The 19,067-nt window shown below is 35.9% G+C and overlaps 1 protein-coding gene and 1 pseudogene across 1 annotated transcript; both read left to right on the top strand.

Moving 5' to 3' along the window:
* Positions 1-6,157: 6,157 nt before the first annotated feature.
* LOC140795732 (uncharacterized) lies at positions 6,158-6,975 on the top strand. The gene has a single exon (XM_073148471.1). The coding sequence runs from the start codon at positions 6,236-6,238 to the stop codon at positions 6,821-6,823; it is 588 nt and encodes a 195-aa protein (XP_073004572.1). The 5' UTR covers positions 6,158-6,235; the 3' UTR covers positions 6,824-6,975.
* Positions 6,976-8,085: 1,110 nt separating this feature from the next.
* On the top strand, positions 8,086-16,289 carry LOC140795439 (cysteine synthase-like; annotated as a pseudogene).
* The last annotated feature ends 2,778 nt before the right edge of the window (positions 16,290-19,067 follow it).

Raw genomic sequence — 19,067 nt, 5'->3', positions numbered from 1 at the left:
TTATAAATCGAGCAAAGAGAGATGGTTGCCAAAGAAAAGTTATGCAGCTTTGCATTAATAGGCAACCAGTTCCAAAAGGCTTTTCATAGGAATATTTTAATTTTTGGATCAAGGAGACTAGCACCTACCTTACATGTCAAAGCTAATAATTCTAACATTTACAAGGGACTATAAGACAATATGTTTATTGACTATGCTGAGAATCCAAGTCCAAGAATTAAAGGTAGGAAACATAAGCAAGGGTAAAGAGCAAATAATCTCATCTAGAGTATTACCGAAATGGGATCTTATTCTCTAATAATTCTAGATTTGATTTTTAATGAACCACAATTTTTTTTTTTTTTTTTTGCAATGGAGTTAAGTGAAATCTTAACAAAAAAAAGGCCAATACGAGATCAGGGTGTTACAAATCTAGGGAGCCATTACCATGTTAGTAAATTTCTCATCCTCAATAGTTCCAAGGATGCTCAATCTAATAGTAATTAGGGCTCCGACTGGGTGCTTAAATATAACCAATTTTTTAGACTTAGCACGTAAATGCTGCCTACGATTTAACATATTTTACTTAATAATTAGCAATTGTGACCAAAGCTTGTTGCTATCATAAAGATTCATAAACCTTTAGCTAATGAAGCTGACTTGAGAATCTTAGATGTTTTGAATTCTCAGCCCATCCTCACAAGTGCACAACTATGATTTATAGATCTCAATTAATTAGGTGAAGATCAACAGGTTGATCCCTTTTACCCCAAATAAATTTTCTACCTAATTTGTTAATTTTGATAGGGTGGATAGTTTTCACCCATGCTATAGAAAGGACCCCTAATGAATCCTAAGGTTATCGGCCACTGCCTTTCTCTATGTCGAGTTGACCCATGTAGAAAATAAAGGTTAACTTGCTCCAATTTATATAATCGTTGGTGGGTAAAAAGTATTTATCCAAAATAGAATTTAAACCCTCATAATTAGATGCATTTGCTTTAGTAACAATAAGAATATTATCAGCAAACATAATATGTCAAATACTAGTATTATCATTAATGTTAAAGCCATCAATCATACCATGTACCATTTCCCCGTTAAATAAGGATTTAAGAACTTGAGATTATAAAATAATAGGAATAGGGAAAGCAGATTGCATTGCCTCAAGTCACACTTTCTAGAAAAATAATCAAACATAGGACCATTAACAGGAAAAGCAAAGAAAGCGAATACAAGCTTTAATCCAAACTAACCATTTATTAGGAGAATTCATAATATCTAACACTGCTTTAATCCAAACATAGGATCATTATTTTTTTCCATATCAAATATGACAATCATGTAAGGGTCATCCCTTTTGCCATTTTGTATGCATAGAGTTCACAATTTCTTGAACTAGTATAGTGTCATCCATTATAGATCTCCTAGCTATGAATGTGAACTGTTATGTGCTCACCAAACTTGATAACTTAGCCAAAAATTAGCATAAAATATTATACAAAGCAACGAGTCTAAACTCCCTAACCATAGATAGGTTAGGACTCACAATTAAAGCAGCATGCATTCTATCACATTTAAGAGTAAGATACCAAAAATCTAAGATTGATTAAAAACTTCAAAAATAGAATTACTAAGAATATCCTAATAAATTTAAAAATTCAATATGATAGCCATTAGGGCCAGGCGCCTTGCCCAAAAGTATGATCCACAGAGTATCCTGAATCTCCTCAAGAGAGAAGGGTTTAATGAGATCATCATGGTAGCATTGCTAAAGAAAATGAAGAGCATGCCAATTAACATTAGAGTTATTAGCATTGTGCACATTATCTCAGAGTCTATACTTGAGCATAGAAGTTAAAAAAATATGCAACAATCTCATTCTAACTAGTTCTAAGCACACCATCTTCATCATATTAGAAAATAATAAAATCTTTCTAAGCAAAATAGCAGTTGGAAAATATTTAGTATTATGAACCTCATTAGCAATTTAGTTGGCTTAAGTTTAGAGCTCTATTTGTGGCCTATCTACAGCAGAAGGGCATAATGCTTCTTGTAGAGTTTGCAATGGAAAAGCTTTAGTAGCCCAAAGACCATTGTAACAATCATTGGACTCCATATTTTTTGATCTACTGAGCCAATACGTGTTCTAATGCAATTATTTAAATTTGATTATATATAATTTGAAGTCCATAATAAAAAAACATTAATTCTATGTTTATTCCAAGACTGATCAATAATATTAAGAATCATTACTTATGCCAAAAGGTTTCAAACTTCCAAGTCTATTAGTAGTCAGGGTGACTTCAAGATAGGTTATAGAATAGTGAGATTAAGCTTGGAGCCACTGATCAAAGGCAAGGACACTGTCCAACCTAACCCAAATACACTGTCCAACCTAACCCAAATCCTAGCACCTCTCTCTATTACTGGTCAAAATAAAAAGAGGGCAAAACATTCCACATCTAATAATCTATTTTAATTACAAAAGTTGGCAAAATTCCTAACTATTCTAAACAAATGAAAGGGGTTCCCCCTTTCCTTTCATTATCTTCATGAATAACATTAAATTTCTCAATAAACAAACATGGCTCAATAATATAAGCAATGATCAATAATTTCTTTTACTGATAACATCTAGTAAAATAAATTGATGCTTGTGTAGACACCAAATATAATGCACATACCCTTAGAGAGATTGTGGCTTGCTACATCTAAAATTAAGATGAAAAAAATTAAGACTTTCACATCCCTTTTCTTCCAGCATACTAAGATATGTCTGGAATGACCACTACTTATTATTGCTTCTCTTTTCCACTGATTCCTTAGCTTGCAAATAAAATTTAGAGCCTTAGTAACATATATCATTGTTTTAAGTAAAATAAATATAAAAAGGTTATACAAATGACTTTACATTTATTCAAGGAGTCTTACTTTGTAAATCGTCTACAATTCTAAATGATCGCAAATCTCATTGAGTCACCTTGCCCATCGATCAAACCTGGCACCTGACACTTGGCACACTGATTCAGCACATGACCTCTCAAGATAGGTCGCATTTGCCAAATGAGCATATTGGGTCAGTTCCACAGCTAGCATAGCAAGGTGAGCCTCACGGCCATGGGCCGCGGCACCACCTCCATGGCCTCATCTACTCGTTCGTCCAAAGTGTTTACGATAACTATCTTTGTTAATCATAAGCTAAGGACCAAATAACAGTTCATCCTCCTCCATTGCAGTCTGCTCATTGACCTGCACACCACTAGAATTAGAAAGGTTATCGAAAATGGCATTCGATTTCATCTACCCCATTTTAGAGAATACCTCAATCACAAATTTCCTTTTAAGGGGGATTAGGCACTTTAAAATCATATGACTAACACAGACACAAGAAAAACAAAACTTGGGAAGATCCTCATATAGAAATTTAATATTAACCTTCTTACGAATTATCCCCAGCAAGTATTGTGGTAGAGGCTTGGTTAGATCTAACTCAATGCATATTAATATAATAACTCTTGCTAGGGTAACAATGGTGTCATCGATCCATAATGGTTTACCGAGCTTAGCTGCCATACTAGTGATAATTTCTAATTTCCAATATTCTAGAGGCAAATCTAGGAATGTAATCCAAACAGGAGCAATACAAATTATTTCCTTCAAAGCTTGAAAGTCAGGCTTCTAAGGCATCAAGTTTAGGACATGCCCTCTAATGGTCCATGGGCCTTCAATCAAGACCCTTATCATATCATCTTCCAAAGCAAGCTTAAAGAGGTCAAATCCCTCATTTATGTCTGAAACTAAGAAAAGCTCTGAGATTGGCCATATTTTTGCTAGGATAGCACTAAACAGAGCAACAGAAATAGGCTTACCTAAAAAATTTTCCTAAAGTGCATAATGCCACTCTTCCCAGCTAGCTCTGAATTGACCACAATTTAATCTTCGGTATCAACAGCAATTAGGTTGAGGATGTGGCTCGAAATAATTCTTAGCTTCCTTGGTTTGAACTTGAGAGGTTTGAACTATTTCATCGAGCAATTTGAGCCCAAGTTCCAGAGAAGGCATCACTCGGTCATTTTTATTTAATATCCTCTGTTGCCATAGTTGCTAGAGGAGGAGACTCACCTTAGGGGATGATCTAATAGGGGGATGGTGCGGTTTAAGTGAAACCAAGGCTTCATCCATAGCAAAGAATAAGAGAGCTAGGTAGGGGCGCAACAAAAACTCTTGTAGAGCTTTTTTGCTTTGGGTATTTTCCTCTTTGTTTACATTATGTTTTAAAAAATTCCTCCCAAATTGATGTTCAAATTGGATAGTATTTTTTCTTTCCTTTTTTTCTTGGTTTAGGGTTGCGGGTTTAAATGTATTCTATCGGGTGTAGTTTAGAATAAAACCATCTTACCCCTTATATTATTTTGTATCCCGTAACTGCACTTCATTTATGATTAATATGAAACTAACTTTATTTGGATCTAGCATAGTTAATTTTCAAACCAATAAATTATTCACTAAAGTAGTTTTATATCCAAACACTAATTTAAAGTAAAGTGAGTTTATGACCGACCTATTTAAACTCATTCTTTCTCTTATTTTCATGTTCATTCAACTATTTTCATACTAATAAAATCAAATTAATATTTTTGCCTTGAAAAGATATCATTTTAATTGACTATTATTTTAATTATTCTCTCTCTTTTTATAAGAAGGAAATGATATTTTTATCCATAACATTTAACTCACTGTTTAATTTTTAAAATTTTTTGGGTGTGCTCCATTAATTTAGATAGAAAAACTAAAGGTCTTACTATAATAGTAAGTATAGGGATTGATTTGAGATTTTTTAAGTACAGAGTGGTAAAGTAATTTTGAACATAAATACAATGGAATAAAGTATAATTAACTCATATTTTAAATATCATATTGACACACTTCCTCACTCTCTCCTCGACAATTGTCTATATTTATATAAACCCTCTTATTTATTTTTCATAGCACGTTAATCCTATAACTATATAAAACATTTAAAATACTCCTTTAAATTCTCTTTTAGATTTTTTATTAAAAAAATAATATGTGGCCATCACTTGATCAATTTTAAACCCAACCAATTATCTTTATTTAGATAAAAAGAGAAAAAGGTTTAAGAAAAAATGTTCATTTTACGCTTTCTATAAACGCAATCTTAGGGGGGAAAATGCTAGATAATTGACCTTAGAGCATAAAAAACGGGAGCACTAAAAAAACTCTTTTAAGTTTTGCTAATAACAAAATTAATTTTTTTAAAAAAAACTGTGCAGACATTTTCATAATAAAATGTATAAATTTATATTAAAAGTGCGCACACAAAAGTCTAATTTTATTACGAAAGTAGGCTATATATAATTTAAGGGGTTTAGGTATAATTAACCCAAAAATGCATCACAATAACATTACCAATATAGTACCCCCAAGACCTTAGATACTAATGAGGTTCATTTATAAAAAAAAATTCTTTTACATAATTATCACCGAAAATTTCTAAAATATCATATTGCCACTATATTCTTTGAAATGTTAGAATTATCACTAAACCGTGAAGTTTCCAGAATGACGATTATTATTAATTTTTAAAAAAGTATTCATAGAGTATTTTTAACATAAGTAGTTAAAGTTAACAATCACAAATGAATGGCTAAAATACTCCTTTTTTTCTTGTATTATAATATCAAGTAATATTAGATAGCTTTTAGAACCATTTTAAGTAATTTACATAAAGCAAAAATAATTTCTATTAATCTAAGTTTAGTTTTAATAGTAATTAATTAGATTTAATTGACCAAGTGACATTTTTTAAGGATCTTTAAAAAAAATTATGGCAATTATGATACTAGGAAGAATGTAATGCCTATCACGATTATATAAATATTAAACTTTGGGGTTTTTTTTTTCTTGGGATCAAGGCTCCGAATAACGTCAAGTTTTGTGGAATCCAATGAATGAAAATTTTCATAAAATATCATTATATCTAAGAAACGGTACACTTGGGAGTTGGGAAAAAGAAAACGATTAAAAAGCCTTACAAAGTAATAAAAAAATAAAAAAAAAAACTAGCCGTTGCCTCCAACGGTCGAATTCTCAGTCCCAGTCCCACCCCGCTCTACCTTCGTTCTCCTATAAAACACTCTTCTCTGCCTTCTTCTCTCTTCACTACTAATCTCTTCTATATCTCTCTCTCTCTCTAATTTCTCTCTCTAGCTATAAGAGATCAACAGCATCTATGGGGCTCTCCATCGTGTCCTCCCAGTCGTCGGCCGCCGCCGAGATGACCCCGGCCCACTACCGGGCCCACAAGACCTTCCTCCTCTCCAACTACCTCCTCCTCGGCGCCGCCTCCAGCTGCGTCTTCCTCACCCTCTCCCTCCGCCTCTTCCCCTCCCTCTCCGGCTTCTTCCTCATCCTCCTCCACATCCTCACCATCATCGCCGCCGTCTCCTCCTGCGCCACCGCCCCCTCCTCCACCTCCACCTCCTCCTCCTGGTACGGGGCCCACATGGCCTCCACCGTCCTCGCCGCCATCTTCCACGGCTCCGTGGCCGTCCTCATCTTCTCGAAAACATCGGACTTCCTCGTCGGAGGGCTCAAGTCCTACGTGAGGGAGGAGGACGGGGTTGTGATCCTAAGAATGGTGGGTGGATTGGGAGTGGTGATCTTTTGCTTGGAGTGGGTGGCGTTGGCTCTGGCGTTTGTTCTGAGGTACTACGCTTACGTTGGTAAAGAAGGTGGGGGGAATCCATTGAGGAGGAGTGCTAAGGTGCAGCAGGGGGAGGAGGAGGTGGGCAATTGGCCATGGCCTTTCCAAGTCTAAAATCTAAATCTCTACTACTGCTAATGTAGTGGAAATTAAATAGGGATTTTGTGGATTGGGTCTTGTGGAATTTGTTCATTCATATTTATTTTTGTTCTTTAATTTGATGTAATATTTCTTGTTGTAAGGCTATAAAAGTTGTTTGTTTGAAAGTTTTTGATCAATGTGAACTTTAAATATGCCACAATTAAATTTGTGTCTGTGTCTGTGTCTTTGGGCACACTCCCGTTAGCAAAATCAAGATGTAGTCGAGCATTAGGAGTAATCTAAATCTATATCCAAGTGCTTGGATCCATCATGAAAAAAAAAGGGTTTAAATACATATTTGGGAGAATATGAAGCTTATCTTTATTTGTGTTTTTGGAATACAAAAGAATATCAAAGAGTACGTCATGAGTTTGAATTTAGTTTGAAATTTGAATCTTGGGTCCATTAAAATTATGATAGATGTTGTTGTCTTGTTTCATTTATTATGGGCAATTTTTTAAGGGGGTTCACTAATGATGGGGACTTTGACACTTGTTCTCGGCTTGCTTCTTTTAACATAGTGGCTTCACCTAGTGATAAACAGTCTTTTTAATCAAGTATATCTCATTTTGAAATCCCTTCACTTTAAGGGCTCTTCAATTTAAATTTACAATTTATAATACCATGGTTTTTGGATGTATATATCTTTTTTGCATTGATATTTTTCTAATTATTTTTTTATATTTTTTTTCTTAATTAACAATATTTTTGGATTCTTTTATTGAATATTAAGACAAAATTTGAAAACTAACGAGTCGATATCATAAAGTAGGTACCCTTCTTTATCTTGTAAAAAAATTATTTAGTAATTTAGTAGTTTAGCTCAACGCCTCGGCTCAACAGTTAGCTAGCTTAAAGTAATGTTATCCTTAGAGCTCTCGTAAATAAATTCTATACAAATAACATATATAAATATAAACTCTAGAGGGGCATACAAGTAAATAAATTTTTTTAAGGGTATACATACACTTGGAAAAAAAAACCTATATAGAATATAATCTTATAGCCATAGTTCCCAAATGTTTAAGGTAGGCTTCTAGAGAAAGTGACAGCCAATTATTGGCAAGGTGACAAATATAATGTGACAAAAAGAGAGATGAGAAGAAAAATTAAAATTCCTTGTCATCACCTCCTTAGTGGCGAGGTGACAAATATAATGCGACAAAAAGAGAGATGAGAAGAAAAATTAAAATTCCTTGTCATCACCTCTTTGGCCACCCCGAGTTTTAAAAAACAATCCGCCTACTGACACTTGTCGTCTCTTCCCAAATCTATCGCCATGGCATCTCTCTCAACTCCAAACATCACCTCTTTCTTTCCCTCCCAATCCAAAACCACTACTTTATCCCATCTAATTCCCATTCCCCTCCAATCTAAGCCCTCTCTGTTCTCCGTTCGATCCCTCAAAGCCAACTCTTCTTTCACTCGTAGCAGATGCCGTCGTCTCACGGTCGTTTGCACAGCGGTTTCCGTGAAGCCCCAGACTAAGATCGAAGGCCTCAACATAGCGGAAGACGTTACCCAGGTACTCAGGAAGATCAATTCTTTAAGCGAAAGCCGACGCCTTTATTTCATTTGGATAGTAGCGTAAGTAGGGGTGGTAAAAAGTTGATCAAGACACACGGTAAATTAAATTTAAATGGATTTGGATTTAATATAATCAGTTTTGGGTTATAAATAGGGTTGTCATAAACGAGCGGCTCGGGCTCGGCTCAACTGAAGCTCGAGTTTGGCTCGACTCACTTAGAGATGAGCCGAGCCCGAGTCATCAAAATCGGTTCGAAATTAATTTAGAGCCGAGGTAGAGCTAGAGCCAGCTCGCTCAGGCTCGGCCCATTACACTCCCTCAATAGGCTGCACTAATTTTTTTTGTCCGGTGTAGGGTGGTGACATTTTATCAATTCGTATTTTTTTAATAATTAATAGATGAGAGATTGAGACGTGTCTCAATTGGTGGGGCCCGCTCAAGTGTAGAAACTAGAAAGCCATCTTTTCCTTTTTGGCTTTTATCCATCACTTTTCTAAGAAGTTACGGTCGAGGCTTTTAATTTTTAATGTCATACTTTAGCTTGAATGCCTAATGCATGGCCAAGCCCTCGCCCTCCCTTCCTCTGCATCACTGAAATCGGGCCTCCCTCTTCCAACGGACGAGACGAGCTCCGTGAAATTGGGATCAAGCTAGCCAAGCTCGCGCGCTCCGTGCACGTGTGCTTTGCCTTCCGAGGGGTCGTGGTGACCCACCTCAACGACGTGCGCCCCAGATGCTCCACGTCGGGTGGGGGGAGGCAGTCGCCATCAACTCCATGCTCCAACTCCATCGCCTCTCTGTTAGCCCTAGACCATAGCAGCACTAAATAACCCAGTTTGGGCTATCGAGTCTCATTACATCGGTTGCAGCCTACCGAAACAAAACTTGCCAAGCTCCTCTCATCCTCTAAGAAGAATAAGTACGTGCTCAAGCAAAGAGAAGAGCCCAGGATACCAATTGCTACTACGGAACCCACTAGCTTATAATGGCCATCCGAGGCCTTCATTGTCGGACCTCCACTCTTCTCCCATGGGCGCGGACTCCTCAAGCTGTCGAGGTGCTTGGCTTGGGCTTGATCGGGCTCGGTCCAGCTCGGCTTGAATGAGGTTTAATAATAAACTCATTTCAGGCTTGAGTTCGGCTCGGGCTTAGTCTGGCCCGACTTAGGCTCAGCTCAAGTTAAGCTGAGCCGAGCTTGAGCACAATTCTAGGGCTCGAAAGTCATTTCGAGCCGAGCCTAAGTCGGAGCCGGCTCGCTCAGGCTCGGCTCATTTACACCCTTGGTTATAAATGAGTTAACCCATCTAATCCAATTATTAAATAGATCATATTTGTGTTTATTACCTTAACCTAATTAATTTGTTAATGGCCCGCTAACCTGTTTACGACACGATGACCCATTTATAACCCAATTAATCCGTTTATAACCTGACTAATTCGTTTATTATTTGATTAAACTGTATACATAGATAACTCGAATATTCGTTTACAACCCGTTTAAACTTATTTATAATCCGAATAACTTATAAAATTTTGAATATTTTATGCCACCCCGTGACTCGGTTATAACCCATATAATCCGTGTAATATTTGGGTCATGTTCATGTTTTTAAAAATTCTGACATGTTTAATAAATGAGTCATGTTCGTGTTTGCATTATCATACCCGATCCAAATCCGGCTAACCCGACCCGATTTCCATCCCTAGATGTAAACAAGCTTGAGTGAGCTTGCTCAGCTTTTCAAAAAAGTTTATTCCGTATTTACTTTATAGCTACACTAGTATAACTTTTGAAAGTTGGGTAATATCATCTGCCAATTTAAAAATTAAAATTTTAAAATGTAAAATCTAGGATTCAAAAACATATCATCTACATTTTACAACAAACAATATATTGTATAATACATTAAATAAATATACATCTTGTCGAGCTCGAACTAGCTGAGTCTAGCTTAGATTTTGTAAGACTGCTACATTGCAAAATTGCGGATAGCAATGCACAAAGATTTACATGTCATGAAAACTGCTAAAATAGATTGCTTTACACTTTCAATGCTCTATGGAATGGTGACTCTGCTAACGTTCATTCCATTGTTTCCATACAGCTTATAGGGAAAACACCAATGGTATATCTAAATAATATTGTGAAAGGGTGTGTAGCTAGTGTTGCTGCCAAGCTTGAAATTATGGAGCCGAGCCGTAGCGTCAAAGATAGGTAAAGACTCCATGCACTTATTTGGTTGGATGAAAATTAATTCTTAGCAATCTCGATCATTCAGGATAGGCTACAGCATGATTGCTGATGCTGAACAAAGAGGTATTATAACTCCCGGAAAGGTAACTGAAAGACCTTCAACATCCTTATTTGGCTTATGGTGTAGAATGTGGGTATGGTATGGAAAAGAAATCCTTAGTAACTGGAAGGTCTTCACGTAGAAGGACGAGTCCATTTTATATAGATTTTCTATACCCCTCTAAATTTAATATTTGCATGTTTACTCTTTAAAACACACGGGTTTTGCATGTATACCTACCCCTTAAAATTCTTATTTTTTATCCTTATTCTAGTTTTCATACTTTTTCTTTAGTTGAGGATATTTTTGTTTACTTTTCTATTAAATTATTGAGATTTAACTTGAAAAGTAACCGGATAGGTATCTGCAATTTTCGAAGGGTATACATGCAAAAAAAAAAAAAACTCTATTATATAATATGAGAAATAGATTTCATATCTTGTAGTGTTACTTCTTTTTGGCAAACAATGGGTATGATGTTCCTGTGGTGAATGGAATTTTACTTAGAAAAATATCTCCTTCATTCTTTTAGTTTCATTTGTTTATTGTTGAGTTTCCATTCTTAATAGAGTATTTTGGTGGAATCAACAAGCGGGAATACAGGCATTGGCCTTGCGGTTATTGCTGCTGCTAAAGGTTATAAACTGATCTTGACAATGCCTGCATCAATGAGCATTGAGAGACGAGTTGTGTTGAAAGCTTTAGGAGCACAAATTGTCCTTACTGAATCTGCTAAAGGCATGAAGGGGGCTCTTGAGAAGGCAGAAGAGATTTTTAACACAACACCGGACTCCTACATGCTTCAGCAATCCGATAACCCTGCAAATCCAAAGGTCAGAACAATATCATGGTCTTAGCGGCCCTTCCTTTGGTGTTGGTACCACTGATTTGACATTCTTCTATTTGGATCTGTGTTTGAATCAGATACACTATGAAACTACTGGTCCAGAAATCTGGGAAGATAGATATATTTGTTGCTGGAATTGGAACTGGTGGGACTATCACAGGCGTGGGGAGTTTTTTGAAGAAAAAGAATCCCAACGTAAAGGTGCTTTGCGACCTTTTGTCTATTTGTTTCTTTCCGTTTCCATGTTGATACTTGTACTCCTCATGCTTAGTTTTCTCGTACGTTCTTCAGGTTATTGGCATTGAGCCTGCTGAAAGTAACATACTGTCAGGCGGGAAGCCTGGTGAGAAATATTGCTTATATCCCTTTGCCTGTATTCTTTCTATTAGCTCTAATATCTTAATCTTGCAGGTCTACACGAGATTCAAGGCATTGGGGCAGGTTTTGTTCCAAGGAACCTGAATCTTGAAGTAGTTGATGAAGTTCTTGAGGTTTGGGCCTTTCTATGCTTTCTCCATCTTTTAAATAAATCTTGTAGTTGATTGTATTAAGTTGTTAAACTGTTTCTTTCCAAGTGTCAAAGTGCCAAATTGTTGTGAAATTGTTTGTTTACTCCGAAGCTCACAACCATAATTCTTCTGGACGTCGAGCCACTATACGTTTGATGTGGTCTAGGGACGAGAAAATATGCTGACATGGAAATAATGCTAATCGATCCGCCCTCTAGGAGAAGGCATAGAAAGGAAGAGTGGTATCACTTTATCTGCCTCTATGTATTATTTTCATTTTAATATATGGCTAGATAGATAGAAACGAAAGAAAATAGCCTATCAAGTTGTGGGGAAAATAAGATCAAGACCACATAGATTGTGAGGGACAAGGTGAGAGGAGAGAGGAGAGAGGAGAGGGAAGAGATCGAAAAGGAATAAAAGTGGAATCCTCCATAAATATATTATTTATTAATTTTTTTTCTCAGCATTTTTGTTACCTCTATAAAATAGAAATGAGCCTTTCGGAGTCTTTGTGGCAACATTTTTTTCCTCTTAGAATGTTTTAGAGTTGTCTCCATCTTGCTAACCATTCTTTTGCAAAATAGTGCAGATTTCAATAGAATACTTATTATCATTATTTTCTGTTGACGATGATGGAACAATATTTTTAACCTTCTGAATAGTGTTGTAATTTTTGAAATTAGACATTTTGTACATGCCAATCCTTTGCAAATTAAGACCACAAGATAAGTGATGCAGGAGGATAGAATCTACTAATAAATATTTAATATGTGAAAATTTTTAAAATATTTATTAATTCATAAAGAAAAAATTATAAGTTTTTATATAGGCAAAATAAAGTAAAAATATAAAAATAGCATAATAAACCAAAATGACAAAACCCTGCAAGACTAGTCAAAATACTCACTAAGTCAGAGAGCCATTGGTGCAGTACGAGAGAAAACGTGACGAATAGTAGCGTTCACACCGCTAAGACTCTTCTAGGTTGGGAACATAATTAAAATATCAGTTCTTTTTATAATTGACTCTATTCAACAATTTGTAATGGGATAATCGTGACAATATAATGTAACTTTGAAAATTTTGTATACTAGTCCCACTTTTTGTGTTGGCATTATGAGTTTTTTTCTTCCATTCAACATACTACAGTAGTATGGGACTATGGGAGTATGAGTAACTTGTGCAGGATGGATATGTTGATTTAGAAATACTATTTTGCTTTTCAACTTTCTTTTTTCTGTTGGGGAAGCCGCTGTGTCTGTAGTGGGGAGATAAAAAGAAAGGAAAAATTTACTTGCGACATTTATTTGAGAAATGGACCTCGTGGTCTATCTTCTTTACCTTTTCTGTTATTCTATTTTACTCTTGTTCAGCACCTTCTTCAAATGTTGAACACTGTTCTCTTGCTCTATGTTTGATGTACAACAGATATCTAGTGATGAAGCTGTCGAGACAGCAAAGCAATTAGCTCTTCAGGAAGGGTTACTGGTATGTGTCATTTATTCAGTCTGTGTAGCAGTGCAATGTATCAGTTAATTTCTTTTTCTCAAGGATATCATGAAGATGAGATCATTTTCCCCTTCTTGTAGTGAGGAGATAAAAAGGAGAGAATCACATCCTTCTTTTCTCGCGAATCAAGTGTCCTTTTTTTTAGTTTTGATAATAGCCTACATTCCCATTCTCCTCTGGATTCTAGAACTGCATCTTGCACAGAACATTCTTGCCCCATTTTAAAGTTAAATCTATAAAATTCATAAAGGGCCTCATTTCCCTCATTCTCTTCTGTTTTGTATCTATCAGCACTGCACAGCAAATTATGCTTGGACTTGCGAGCTATCATGAGGAAAAAAAAAATTAAGATGCATCAATTTTCTATTTTAGGATTTCTTGATGGCTAATACTCCTAGATAAGTATTCTTAATGGGAATTAAAATCTGAAATGCATGTAAGGTACTTTAGGGGGACAAGCTGTAGTAGTACTGAATACTAGAAGAGCTTGAGGAGCCTACACAGGAACATTTGAGAAAATGTAATATATAGATCATTTTGACATTCTAGAATCTCATCAGACATCATCGCCTTGACTCTAGTTATGGTTCAGCAGTCGAGAGCTATATCTATGCAAACAAGCACAGCTACATAGGCACTGATATACATATTAACAACGTCAGCATCTGTTCATTTGTTTGGGTCAATTTATCAATGTTAATTAAAATGAGAAAGGGCTGGATATCAACTTATGCATTTTATTTTGACGGTAGCAATCACGTATATCCACTAGCCATTGGTATTCTGTTTTTGAATCAACTTCGACTTTAATGAACTAGGAAGCTATCTGAACTGTTGAACAACGTTAATTAACAGGCATCACAATATAGGCTGATTTCTTTTTCCTTTTTCTGGAATTTTATGGGAGCATCACTCTGCACAGATACTCAGATTAATATGATTATCTCATATCTGAAGTTTTGTTTTGTCATTGTTATCGGTGAGAACCAATATTGTCAAAAATTGTTGTTGTTCATATCTGAAGAGTACTCAGTTCCATGTTTCATGCAGGTTGGAATTTCATCTGGAGCTGCAGCTGCTGCTGCCATGAAAGTTGCGAAGAGGCCAGAAAATGCAGGGAAACTAATTGCGGTATGTCTATATCTTCAGCTTTTTGAAATGGAGCATTTACTAATTTTGTCGTCATCTTGGATAAAAAGTTTTAGGCAATTCTTAACAAAGATTTTGATGAACATCCATATGCCTTTATGCTTATCATTATTATCTTGTACTCGGTAGCACTGCATACACATATTTTTAGCCAATTTCTAGTTGCAATCTAGAGTTTTTGAAAAGTTTCAGGCAAAAGTCTTAACAAAGCTTTTGATGACCATCCATGTGTTTATGCTTATCGTTATTTGCGCACCTTTCTTTTGAGCCAATTTCTACTTACAATCTAGAGGATTTTAATTTTCTTAATGAAAGAAACTCTAGGAATATTGGCAGGTTCTGACTGAGCAGATCTCCCCCTTGTTCAGATTACATACACTTTGTTCATGTTTATATTATAGAACAACAAATCAAGCACATGCCTAAGACTATTTTAAGACAATCACTTTTTTCTAGTAAAAATTAAAATGTATTAAGACTACCCCACAAAATTATACCAGTCTCCACCATGGAATCCAAGGACTCCTATGAGTCTCTCTTTGAGCAAGGTTGAGCATCTCCGGTCGCTCTATAGCAACCACTGCGTTGTTCTTAAGCAGATTGAAACTAATTGGCATTCGAAGTTTAGAGTCCAATGGCTTTCAGGTGGTGATCGTAACACCCACATTTTTCATCAAATGACTCCAGCTCGTAAGCATCATAACTTTATTTCTTGCGTCTGGAGTCCAATGATTTTGAGGCCGAGGACTATACCGCGAAGGGTTTCACAGACTTCTAGCATTCCCTTTGGTCATCATAAATGTGTTCCCGAATGCCTAGTCACTTCTTTACCGTTCCTTGAAGTTCCATAATGACCTTCTAACCCCCTTCTCTCAGGATGAAATCTGTAAGACCTTATTTGTTTTGAGTTAGGGACCCCTTCTTAATTGGTTCAAGGACCCCTAAATTGGTTTAGTAACCAAATATCTTTTTATTTTTTTTTATGTTTAATCAAGTTTACTCTTCAGAAAGTCAGGACTAAAAAATGAGATTAACTAATCGAGTTCGGGGCTTAGCATTAGACCAAACAAGGCCTTATACTCTGTGGGAGCTCCCGTCGGTTAAGGCCCCCAGACCCGACGAGTTTTATACTAATCTTTTAGGACCTTTTGGGATTCCATTGGTCAGGTTGCGGATACTTGCGTATGATTCACCGTCTTTCTCCATTTGTAATCAAAACTAACTTGTTGATTGTTGCAGGTTGTGTTTCCAAGCTTTGGTGAGAGGTATCTTTCATCTGTTCTATTTCAGTCAATACGAGACGAATGTGAGAAGATGCAACCTGAGCCATGATAGTTATCTCGCCCTACTATCATATTCATGATATATATCCCTTATATTAAAAGTTATGGTGTAATAGAGGCAATTTTGGTTTGATAAGTAAATAAGCTTTATGCTTTGAGACTGTTAAAAAAACACTTGCAACTTGTATGTTCTTGCTTTTGTTGATAAGGTGCGAGGTTGTTTCTCTTTCATCCACTGTTGACGCTTACAAACATCTGCAGAGTTGTCAAAATCTTTTATTAGTTGTATAAAATAGCTTAGTTATTTTTCCTGTTGATATCTTTGACATTTGTTTTTGGCATGTATTTCTTCTACTTGGTCTGATTTGTTATCAGATTTTTGATATAACTTGGCTTGGGCACTTTGTTCGCTAGCCAGCTCAAGAGTGGCTCTGGCTAGGCTAGAATAGTCTATCTCATTACAGTCATCAACCTATGAGAGAGCGAGCTAAGTGGGCTAGGGTCGGCCAGGCTTAATGGGTGGCCCGGGCTTAATGAAATTTTCAAAATATTTTTAACTATTTTTAGAATTTTTTTGTACTATTAGGACTACTTTTTAGAAAATATTTTCGTTCAGATTGGACCGAGCTCAATGGGCGGGCTTTGGGTTGGGATTTCGGGTCAGGCCGACGAGCAGGCAAAGTGTTGGCCCGTGTCACCCATAAACAATTTGGGCTTGGGCTGGTCGGGTCTAAGTCGAGGCTGGGCTAAGCATGAGCAAGTCGAGCCATATGATCACCTCTATTCCCAACGGTGCTCGTCTCTCTCCTCTCCTGATGGTTATGGTCCTTCTCTCCACTACTTATAGGTGGCTGCATATGTGCTCGCATATCACTTATGCGTCGTATAGTGGGGTGACTAAGCAATTAGATATCATTCTTATTTGGAGGCATCATTCCTTTTTTATTAGAGGTGGGTAGCCTAGTTAAATTATGTGATTCAAAATAAGACCACAAGAGATGTTAAAAAGTAACATTTTCCTTGTTCTTGATGAACAACGATCAATCCTATGAGTGAAGCAATCAAATTATTCCAATATATAGGTTTTCTGTCTTCCTACCTTTTGTCTATTACGCTCTTGTTTGATATTATTTTCTTTAGATGAAAGTTGTGTTGCGTTTGTATGCGCATGGTTTAGTTTTTTTAGACCTGTATCAAGTTATGGAAACTGGCGTTTTCAGTCAATGTCCAACACGGTTGACCTCAGATAGTTAGGATTCGAGGCTTCATTGTTGTTGTTAAGGCTAAATCTTACACTCGCATCTGGTTTGAAACCTTAAATTATCATTTAGCAATTTTGTTTGGAATGAATATATCACCTAAAATGACTACAATGCCATATACCCATATCACACGATTGAGTTCTCAAGTGCTACTGGAAAAAAGAAAAATAGAACTACCGTATAGAACTTCTAACTTTTGTATTCTATGGGTGATATCTGATGATAATATATTTTTTTTTCCTTTCTCTAGGCTCTTCAAAGAATCAAGGGATATGAAGTAGTGGTTGAATATTCAGCATGGGAGGGTGGAGCTCTCACCTAATAGGCTCAAAGTTATGGATTGGAAAGATACTGTTGCTAAAGTTGAAAATTGACTTATCTGAATTCGATCGCTCTACTTATATATATATATATCAAGACCTGTGGATTTTCAGTTTGCCGATTACTTGAAAATTGACTTATCTGAATATGAATGTTAAGCTTGGATATAAGAATGGCTAGATTAACTATAATTGGGATGCGGATAAAGTCTATCTTAGGTTTGGCCAGCGTTAGGGTGGCAAATCCTTGATTACCAAGAATTCCAACAAGGGATACTTGAGTTTGGCAGGATGATTCCAAGCTTCCTACGATTAAGTCTACTTATATGTTTCTTCTTCAAAATAATATGATGAATTACACTACTGTGGACGAGAAGTGGAAATTTCGTTTTAAGCATGAATATTGCCCCGAGGAGTAAATACTTATTATAAAAACTTATGAGAAGAATCGGTAAAATACGGTAAGATAGGCTTTTTAAACATGCATCCGTTGATCCTATATATAACATGTGTGGGAGGGATGGGAAAATTATTGAACATATCTTCCTTGATTGTGAAATTTCTAGTCAATTTTGGGATCTTTCAATAAGTGTTGAGTTTTCATTTCTCCTTTAGTGGAGATTGGTTGTTGATAGTCAGTCATATTAACAATACTTCACTCAGGTTATCATTGCAAACTCTCTATTGCAAATATGAAAAAAACTAAACTTAGACACGCGTATGTATCTAAATCCTAGACAATGATATTAACTCTTTGTTAAATAAATGTGGAATAAATATAAAAAAGTAAAGCAAAGATGAGCACCAATATTTTTACGTGAAAAAACTAAAACGGGAAAAAAATTACGGATCAAAATCAATTACTAAACTTGTAGATTTACAAAAATGACTTACAAAACAATCTGTCGATCCCCATGACTTTGTTTCTCTCAGTTTTGCTCGCTAAAATTCACAATTCACCGCTTCCCCCAATTGATCTCCAATCTTAATAGCTTTCGAGATTGATTTTTCGTCTAGATAACACTTAAAATAAAAGCTTAGTGCATTGTAAAAGAGACAATCTTGTTGGTGGAAGAACATTGTTGCTCCAAAAAATTATTTTCAAAAGCAGTCACTCACTGACTTCTCTAGAGTTAGGACATCTCAACTCTTATATATGATAATAAGATAAGACCAAATTCAAGTCAAAATAGAACTTTTAGAAGTCCAAAAACTTGTATGTTATGTGGGTGCATTCAAACGCAGCCCGAGTGCGTTTAAACGGCTAAAACGTGTTATCTATATGTGCGAATTCCTAATTTCGCATTTGAACGTGATGCGTTATCTATATGTGGGTGCGTTCAAATGCGACCCGAGTGCATTCGAACACCTTGTTCAAACAACAAACTAGATAATTGAATGTAGATTGCTTGTTCCTGTATCTTTAAGTAAAATTTCATACTTCTTCAACTATTATGAAACTGTTTAATCACTTCAATAACGATTCTAAAATCGTTTTAAATATTTTGACTTC

The sequence above is a fragment of the Typha latifolia genome, chromosome 9 (genome assembly GCF_019914945.1).
Source record: "Typha latifolia isolate L0001 chromosome 9, TyphaL0001v2, whole genome shotgun sequence".
NCBI classification, from domain to species: Eukaryota; Viridiplantae; Streptophyta; class Magnoliopsida; order Poales; family Typhaceae; genus Typha; species Typha latifolia.
This window is presented reverse-complemented; position numbering and strand designations above follow the sequence as displayed.

Bases quoted from the DNA above. Each gene is read 5' to 3' on its own strand.
- LOC140795732 (XM_073148471.1), top strand. From the start codon at position 6,236: ATGGGGCTCTCCATCGTGTCCTCCCAGTCGTCGGCCGCCGCCGAGATG.